At 57.8% G+C, this 9,284-nt stretch overlaps 2 protein-coding genes across 2 annotated transcripts; one reads left to right on the top strand and one right to left on the bottom strand.

Annotated features, from left to right (window-relative positions):
- Positions 1-384: 384 nt before the first annotated feature.
- On the bottom strand, positions 385-924 carry LOC127594539 (uncharacterized). The gene is made up of 2 exons (XM_052056391.1): positions 717-924; positions 385-653 (listed from the first exon to the last, which is right to left on the bottom strand). The coding sequence occupies exons 1-2, from the start codon at positions 922-924 to the stop codon at positions 385-387; spliced, it is 477 nt and encodes a 158-aa protein (XP_051912351.1).
- A 6,937-nt stretch (positions 925-7,861) lies between these two features.
- On the top strand, positions 7,862-9,064 carry LOC127594538 (uncharacterized). The gene is given in 1 exon segment (XM_052056389.1): positions 7,862-9,064. A coding segment is annotated over 1 exon segment (1,203 nt).
- Positions 9,065-9,284: the final 220 nt, after the last annotated feature.

The raw sequence follows: 9,284 nt of genomic DNA, 5'->3' as shown, positions 1-9,284 counted from the left end.
ATCTGCGGTGCTGCTGGTTTTTCTGTCAGGCCTCCGAGCAATCAGGCAGCAAGCTCGCCCTCTCTCTGGCGGTGAAATGGGCCGAGATGGGGTATACCGATGCCCCTGGGCTTATGGAAAGCCAGCTCATGCTCGATGTCATCCACACGCTCGCCTGCAGGCACGAGGCCCATTAGTTTGAAGATGACCTGGTGCGCAAAGTGGTGCGGACACTGCTGGACAACATATCAGGGCTGAACTCCCAGCAGCAGAAGGAGTTGCTGCGAGTGAGCCAGCTGGTGGGGCTGACCAAGGACCACATCATCAGACTGGAACAGATGCAAAAGGGGATGCAGCAGGAGCAGTAGCTGCTGGAAATGCCTTTTTCAGTTGAGTGAACATGGGTCAGCGAGCCAGCACTTTGCGGATGTAGCGGTCGAAGGCACCTGTCGGGGTGCTAGGTTCCACCATTGCAATCACTCTGCCTGTCGGGTCCACCATAAAGTAGGTGAAGTCTCCAGGCAGCTGTCTGCAGGTGCGCGTGCGCTTGGAGTACAGGGGCCCGTTCATTCGTAGGTAGGCGTAGACAGGGTGCGGGTTTGGTCCATTGACTTCAGCCTTTTCAAGGAGGATGAAGCGGACCTTGAAGTTGGCCAGAATGAAGGTCTCAATTTCTTGGTCGGTAGCCAGTTCATTGCCATAGGCGTTCGTGGGGAAGGCCAGGATCTAGAGGCCACGGCTCTCGTATGCCTGGTAGAGGCGGACCAGGCTGGCGAAGTGCCGAGGGGCGAGAGGGGACTTACTGGCGATGTTGACAACCAGCACGAGCCGGGCTCTTCGCAGATGGCCGAACTCGACAACCTGCCCGTCGATGGTGCGGGCAGAGAGCCCAAAGAAATCCTGAGTGCTGGATGTGAGAGAGTCCGCCTTGGGGGTGCTGCCCATCGATAACCGATCTAATAATGGGCTGCCTGTCTGGCGAGGCGGTGAGGGAGGTAGCCCTGTTTGCAGAGTACTATGCGCTGGACAGACACTGCCTCGGCAGGGGGTCGTTCGGGGAGGTGCGGAAGGCGGTGCTGCTGAAAAGCGACCGAGTGGTGCGGGCGGCCAAGCTGATCCACAAGGCGAAGATGGCCACCAAGGACTTTTTAAAGCTTCGAGACGAGGCCTCTATCCTGGGGCAGTTTGACCACCCGAACATCGTCCGGATGTTCGGAGTGTTTTAAGATCCCAACAATTACTATATCGTCACGGAGCTGCTGGCAGACAACCTGCACCACCGTTACCACCGGGAGCTGCCCCTCTCCGAACCCAAGACCTCCTGGATCATCCAGCAGGCACTTAGCGCCCTCCTCGCGTGCCACTCCAAAAGCATCTGTCACCTCGACGTCAAGCTGGAAAACGTCATGTTCGACGGCAAGTTCGGCGAGTCAGTGGTCAAGCTGGCCGACTTCGGCATGGCTCGACTCAAAAACAATAAGGCCAGTCTTGGTGGGACAGTTCCTTACATTTCCCCCTAGGTCTACGAAAATCGATACTCTTCCAAGAGCGACGTCTGGTCTTTGGGCATTATGATGCTGATCCTGCTCACGGGGACCATCCCCCTCGAGAGCACGCCTAGGGACATAGCCCTGCGCACCACCAACGAGACCTTCGAGGGACTGCGGCTGCTAAGCGAGGACTGTCGAAAGCTGCTCAAGGGCATGCTCCAGTTCAACCCTAACAACCGGCTCTCCACCCAGAGCTGCCTCAGTTCATAGTGGATCCGAAAGTACCGCAGCAACGAGCACCGGCAGGAGATGGCCCGACTGGTGCTGGCCCGGCTGGGCAAGCTACAAGAGCAGACCGACCTGCAGCGCACCCTGCGGCACTGCATGGTTAAATCCTTCATCTGGAAGGAACTCGATAAAGTGGGCTGCCGGGCCTTTGCGGTGCTCGACGATGACATGGACGGAGTGCTGTCTGAAGAGGACTTGCGCAAGGAGTTCGACCCCGAGACCACGGCTCGACTGCTGGCTGCCTGCTGCGGGCCATAAGGCCGTTGCATCCATCAGAGCGAGTTCATCAGCATGATGACTGATTTCCGCAACCTGCATGAGGAGAGCATAGCTCTTTTCATGGCAGAGCTGGGTCCGGAGCCCCAGACGCTGGCCCAGATCAACAGCATCTTCAGCGAAGGCCTGCACCCTCCGGGGCCGGCAGACCCCGGCCAGCCCCGCTTTACGCGCCAAGAGATTTTAGCCACTCTAAAAAGTCTATGCCAAAAATGATGTAAATAAGTATAGAGTAAAGATCAGTGCAGTGCATGGTCAGAAGGACCGGAGGCCTTGCAGCGCCTGCCTGCAAAGGGAAAGCTGTCCTCTCAGGGTTTCCCAGACGATCTTAAGCGCGAAGGGGGATGGGTGGCCGTCCAAGAGGGCAAGCAGCTCGCCGGCCAGCTTTGCTTGAGGTCGGATGCCAACCTCCCCAAAACAGATTCAGGTGTGGGCTTGCCCCTCGTCACAAACCGGAACACGAAAATGAGCTATTCCTAGGGGCAGGCCTGCCCGAGGACTAGGACCCGGTGAAAGGACAGAAATTTCTAGTAGGACAGGCAGACGGATCCTTCGAAGTCCCCTGCGTAGGCCAGGCGCCGGGCCAGGCGCGGGTGGCGGCTCAGGCGCTGGAGGAAGGGCACCTTCTCAAAATAGAGCTCTTTGTAAACCCCGTTTTCCTCGCCTAGTTCGGCTTTATGGAATGGGCTGCAGAGGTTGCGCTTGAGCAGGGACTCGCGGTGAGCCTTGCTGGCGATCTCGAGTAGGTTGAACATGCGCATAGCCGAGTGGCTGCCGTTGCTGGCCAGCTTCTTGAAGTTGCGGTGGCGGTCTCCAACCGAGTCGATCTTGATTATGCTGCTGGTAGCACTTTAAGGAGGAAGCCGCTTCTCGCACGAGGTCTTTTTCTGCCGGACCGTGACGTGGCGCACCAGTACATCTTGCAGGTCCTTGTTGTCGCGACAGAGCATCTGCTCCAGCTCGTTGTTCGAGACTAAAGCGTGCTGGCGGCGGTACTTCTGGCTTCGGATCACGTCGCGCGGAACCTCCTTCTGCACTGAGAAGCTTTTGCCTCGATAGTTTTCGTAGCTGAACCGTGCGAAGAACTGGGGTCGGGTGGCGGCCCCCGGCTTTTCCAGGAACTGACTGCGGCGGCGGCTGGAGGTGAGCGCGAGAGGGTTGGTTGCGCTTTGCTTTGGGGACATGAACAACGAGAGCATTTTATGATCAAGAAAAAAGTGGGCGACCTCAAAAGGCCCACAGACCTGTACTACCGCAAGCGGATTTACGCGTACGTGCGCAACGAGTTCCAGGAGCTGCCCCCCTCGCGGCAGAACGAACTGGTCACGCACTATAAGAACCACTACATTTTCCAGGCGCGGAGGCAGGGCGTTCCTCTGACCGACAACTTCTTCAATGTGATCGAGGAAGAGCTTATGGCCAGCAGCTCAGTCCTTCACGAGGTGGTGGTCGGTGTCCTCTGCAGAAAGAGGAAGGCCTTGATCGAAGACTTTTTTGGGCTGGTTGAGCCACTGCCTTACGCCTTCCCCACCTGGGAGGAGATTCGCAAGGGCCTTAAGCTGAGGGAGATCATCGTGTTCGAGAGCCCGCGCTCGAGGCTGGCTCATCTGCGAGTTACTTCACAGGCTGGCTGGGATCACAGCCGTGTAAGGAGCATCACCGCCCGGCTGCGCGTGTCCTCGCCCGGGCCAAACAAGGACATCCTGGCAAAGGCGGACCAAGTCGGTCGGATCTACGAACAGGAGATGCGCGAGATCGAGGAGCGCAAGCAGTTCCTCTACAAGAAGGAGTTCAAGCAGGTGATTCTGGCAAACTGTCTGGCTCGCGCCATCGCCAAGAGCCTGGCGGCAAACGTGGCCAACCCCAAGCTGGCCTTCGAGGAGGTCGCTGCAGTGCTGAAGGCCCGGCAGGCTCAGAAAGCCTATTGTCAGTGATTATATGCTTGAGCAACTGCCCCTGCAACCCCGGGCCCGTGCTGACAAGCAGGCTGCTGAGCTCAGGGTGCTGGGCCATCCCGTCTAGGGCGACTGCCGTGTACGCCGCGTGCTCTGCCTGCAGGAGTCTCTGGGCAAGCTGGTGGTCTATCTGCTGCTCTGCTTCGCGAGTCTGGGTCTGCTGTGGCTGTTCACAAGATGGTCGGTGGCCCTGCAACGAAAACTCTGTTTCCACTACTGTCGGCTGCAGGAGGCCACCCATTTCAAGGTCCTGAACTGGGACGGCTCTTGGTCCATCCACCCTCGGCAATATCTCTGGCGGCACAATTCGTACTCGAGTGTCTTCTTCAACCGCTACTTGTGCTACTTGCTGATTGAAGACAGCAGTGTGCGTCCGGTGGCCTACGACCCTGTCCTCGACGTGGATCGTGCCCAGGCCAGTAAGGGACTGCAACACCGCGAGGTGCAGGACCGGCGACTGGTCTACGGCCGCAACGAGCTGCAGGTGCGCCGGCCAGGCAAGGCCTAACTTTTCCTAGCCTAAATTCTGAACCCGTTCTACTTCGTAGAAATCTTCTGCATCGCTGTGTGGATGCTCGAGGGATATTGGTCCTACGCAGTGGTGATCCTGGCGGCCTTTGTGCTGTCCACCCTCTATGACATCTACCTCATCGAACTCAACTTCGATGCTCTTGAGGAAAAGGCCTTCACTCCGGAAATCACAGTCTAGGTTATCCGCCAGAAAGACCGGCGCACTCGCATATCAGCCTCTCAGCTGGTGCCTGGCGACCTGTTCAGGCTCGAGGGCGGGGAGGTGCCTTGTGACTGCATCATCCTGGAGGGCAGGGCCATCCTCGATGAGCGCCAGATTTCGGGCTCCAACCACACAGTCAAGCTGCCCTACGACCCCTCTCGCAGCTGTGAAACCTACACCCTTTTCAAGGGGTCTACGATCATCGAGAAGAAGACCGACCTGGCGATGGTGTCGGCCGTCGGGTTCGCCACCCGCAAGGGGCAACTATTGCGGGCGAGTCTCTTTCCTGCCAGTTACTCCTTCCGCTTCTACGCAGAACCCTTGAAAATCATCGGGGTGCTAAGCCTCTTGTTTTTGGGGGCGTTCTTCCTAGTGGCCCCTCCGCTGGCCATACACCTCTCCGGCCAAGATTTCGCTATGGTGCTGCTGGACCTCATTTCTTTCATGGTGCAGCCCTCCATCCCGCTGGCCATCACCGTCGGCATAGGTATCTCTCTCGAGCAGCTCAAAAAGAAGGGCATCCTCTGCTTATCACCACCCAAAATCAAGCTCGGCGGGAACCTCGATCTCATGATGCTCGATACTGCCAGGCTGGTTGAGGAGCGAGGACTGTCGCTGTTCGGATTTGTGGCGGTCCGTGACGGCGAGCCTCTGCCTATCGACCCAGCCCCTCAGACGGCGGCTCTGGAGTTCTGTCTTAGCGTGGGGCACATGGTCGTGCAGGTGCCAGAGCCCTCCGGCAATCCCCGCGAGCTCCTGCTCTTCGAAAGCACTGGGCAAGCAACCTGCCAGCGCGATATCATCGCCGTGTCAGAAAGCCTACTCATTGTGAAGGCAGACGGAGTCACAGTCGCAAGAGGCCCCTTGCGACTGCTCGAGCTAGAATACCGGCTGCAGGTGTCTGAGCTGCTGCGCTACCAGGTCGAGACCTACGAGAGGAAAGGGTACGAGGTGCTGTGCTACGCGTGGAATGCGCCGGCGGGGACGTATTCGATCGCCGGGCTGGCCTTGTTTGAGCAGCAGATAAGGCCGCAAGCTGAGGCAATTATCACCCATCTTAGGAGAGCCCTCAAAGTGGTGCTCCTGTCGGCTCATGACATGGCTTCGACTGCCGCCGTGGTCGGGAAGACAGGGCTGGTCGACCGGGAGGAGCCCATCGCGCTCTGCACCCTGGAGGCAGAACGCATCCGGGTCTAAGAACACCAACTCCATGACATCGAGTACCACCAAGTGGCGCTAGTGCGCGCCAAGGAAATCGTGCTTGAGGCAGCCAACCCAGATCAGCTGCTCCAACGCTTTTAAGAATGCATGCAGAACTACGACTACCTCGGGGTCAATGCCGGGCTGCTGGAGCTGCTGCACGGCAACAATAAAACGGGGCTGCTTCGGAAATGCTGTTTCTTCGCGGGGCTGGGGGCGACTGGAAAGGCGATGGCGGTCCGCAGCATGCAGGAGGATGGGAATGTTGTGGCCTTCGCCTCGGGCACGGAAGGTGACGCGCTGGCCCTTCGGACCGCGGACATCGGGCTGCTGATGGTACCCGCAGAGAAAAGCAGCCTGAGCCTCCACGAATTTTCCTCAGGAGACCACCTTGAATCTCCGCTGGAACTGCTGCGGGAGTGCCGGGCTGCTCTAGAGAACAACTTCCAGACTTTCAAACTGATGGCGATCTACACCACCCTCGAGATAACGACGATGATCTTCGCCTACGCCCACGGCTGCGTGCTCAACGACGGTCAGAACCTGTTCGAGGACCTCATCCTCATGGGCCCCATCTTCTTTACCATCCTGCTCAGCGAGTCACGGATGGAGCTGGCCCGCCGCAAGCCGGAGATCTCGCTGTTCGACTGGCACACGCTGATTTCGATTCTCTTCGGCTGCGTGGCAGTGGTGCTGGCGCAGGTGGGCATTCTACTGCTACTCTCCCGACAGCCCTTCTACCAAGGCACCCGGCCCAACTTCTAGTACCTGGCCGGCCAGAACGAACTTCCCTAGGACACTATCGAGTCTCACACTCTCTTTGTGTTTTCCAACTTTCTATATGTGGCTGTGGGAGTCGCAGTTTTGCTGGGCGAGCGGCACAAGCAGCCTTGGTACTGCTCCTTCTGGATAACGGGCAACCTGGTGGCACTCTACCTCTACTGCCTGTGGCTGCTGGTCGGTGACTTCGCTGTGCCTTCGGCCCTGGACGTGCCAGTGGAATAGCACGGCCTTTGGTACGCACAAGTAACTCTCCTCTCCCACCTCTGCGGAGCAGTCATCATTCTTTTCTAAATAGCTCAAAACAAGCTTTTGTGATGTTCCAATAATCATACTCAGGACAGGCGAATGCCTGCGTCCCGAAGCACATTGCCTGCGCGCCGGAGAATAGCCCGACCTCCTGCCGAGCCGCCCAGCTCCTTCTTCCAGGGCAGTAGCAACAGGCAAAGCCAGTCGTGGCTCAGCATCTAGTTGACCTCCCTGAGAAGCTAGTCATTGAGCAGCTTCATAGCCATCGCAGTCAAAGTTAGAATCCCACCAAGCTGATCCCTGTGCCTCTTGCCGTCTCGCGTAATGGACCTGAGCGCAAGCAATGCGCATTTTTCTTGGAGAGGAGTGGGTAAGGCCAGCAGTCGCTGTGAAAGAGTGTTGGGGTCTTTTTGCCTTTCGAGCATTGCCGCCAGAACGGAAGGAACACCGAATGCAAGGGAGACTGTCAATTCGTTAAGCTCAGGCTCACTGTTGATGTATTCATCAAGCACTTGCTTGGCTACAGTAGTGCTCTTTCTGTTATGAAGCATCGCCCCTAGTCGGGTCTCCCAGGTTTGTTTTGTCTTTAGTTTGAAACCCTTTTCAAACTTCAGCCTTATATAACTCGCAAAAGGTTCCTGCAGAGCCCCCGCAGTGGCTAGTTCGACGATAAATGCAGGCCCTTATTTGGTGTACCGGCTGAAATCTAGTTTTGCTGTCTTTTCTAGACTTGTGTTAGTGGGGGCTTCGGTGATCTCGAAGAGAGAGAAGTTTGGGAGGTCGTCAAGCGTGTCGGAGGCCAGAGGCGGGGGAAGGGTCTGCCTGGGGAAAAGCGGGGAGAAGTCGTTGCAGAGAGGGCCGTAGCAGGCCATGTGAATCTAAGCTCAATAAATAAAGGGCAAAATTTATTGATGCCTCCGAGCGAGAACAGAGCCCCGGTGGATCGGTTCATCCCGCCCAGAGACCCGGAACTACTGCCCTTGCACAAGCGAGATGCACTCGCCCCCACCAGCCAGCGCGGCAAGGAGGTCCGTGAAAATGCGGTCTCGGTGACCGATCTTTACTACGAGTCGATGCTGGAGCAGCACAGCAAGGTGCTCAAGTTCGGGGGCAAGCCGAAGGGCTGCGAGAAGTCCAAGCGGATCCCGGGCCGGGAGATCAGCAAGACTCCTTTCAAGGTACTGGACGCACCCAACTTGAAGGACGACTACTACCTGAACCTCCTCAGCTGGGGCAGCAACAACTGCCTGGCGGTGGCCCTGCTCGACTCGGTGTACCTGTGGAACGGTGACTCGGGCAAGGTCACCAAGTTCAGTCATCAAGCCAGTGATGTTGCCTCTCTGACTTTCAGCCCTGACGGTGGTGCGCTTGCTATCGGGGGGGATGATGGACTCACTTAGGTCTGGGATATGGCAAAGCAAAAACTGGTCCGGTCTCTGGACCATCATGAAGGCCGGGTATCCTCCTGCGCGTGGTCGAGCACCTTACTCGCGACGGGCTCACGAGATAAATCGATCGCTTGGTGGGACCCCAGGGCGGCCCGGCTGTCCTGCCAGCTGCGGGGGCACTCACATGAAGTGTGCGGGTTACGGTGGTCCTTCGACGAGCAGAAGCTGGCCTCTGGCGGTAATGACAACAAGCTACTGATATGGAACGTGAACTCGAGCAGCCCAGTGCACAAGTTCACTTCCCACAATGCGGCAGTCAAGGCTCTGGCATGGAACCCTCACAACGGGTCGACTCTTGCAAGCGGAGGTGGTTCGGGCGACCGCTGCATCAAGTTTTGGAACGTGCAGGAGGGAGTCGAGCTGGACTCGATCAACACGGGGTCGCAGGTGTGCAACCTGCTGTTTTCCAAGAACACTCAGGAAATTGTCAGCACCCACGGCTACAGCCACAACGAAATTATCTGCTGGAGGTACCCCTCGCTTGAGCAGTCCGCGGTCCTCACCGGGCACTCTTCCAGAGTGCTGTACCTGGCCATGGCCCCGCTCGGGGACGTGATCGTCACGGGCGCCGGGGACGAGACCCTCCGCTTCTGGAAAATGTTCCCCGGCGGCGGGCAAGGCACCTGCCAAAGCCAACTCGACCTCAAGCTCAAAACCTTACGCTGATACTGTTACCCATCCACCAGCATCAGTAAAAGAACTGCTCCATCAGCTGCGCCTGTCTGCTGACGTGCTTTGCGGTTGTGTTTCCGGGTCCCTCGAGGAACCCTCGGACAGTCTGTCGGATGCAGTTCTCGAGCACGCTTACTTCGAGGAGGTCCAGGCCTGCCCGCTTTGCGCTCATCTTTCTGCTCAGCACGTGCAAGTATTCACTGCCTTCTAGGAT

The sequence above is a fragment of the Hippocampus zosterae genome, unplaced genomic scaffold (assembly GCF_025434085.1).
Source record: "Hippocampus zosterae strain Florida unplaced genomic scaffold, ASM2543408v3 HiC_scaffold_197, whole genome shotgun sequence".
Taxonomy (NCBI): Eukaryota; Metazoa; Chordata; class Actinopteri; order Syngnathiformes; family Syngnathidae; genus Hippocampus; species Hippocampus zosterae.
This window is presented reverse-complemented; position numbering and strand designations above follow the sequence as displayed.

What these genes read in the sequence shown, in the direction of transcription:
- LOC127594539 (XM_052056391.1), bottom strand. Translation starts at nt 924, where the DNA reads ATGGGCAGCACCCCCAAGGCGGACTCTCTCACATCCAGCACTCAGGAT. An exon ending in CTACCAGGCATACGAGAGCC is followed by an intron (nt 654 to 716) that starts GTGGCCTCTAGA and finishes CTACCGACCAAG; the next exon opens with AAATTGAGACCTTCATTCTG.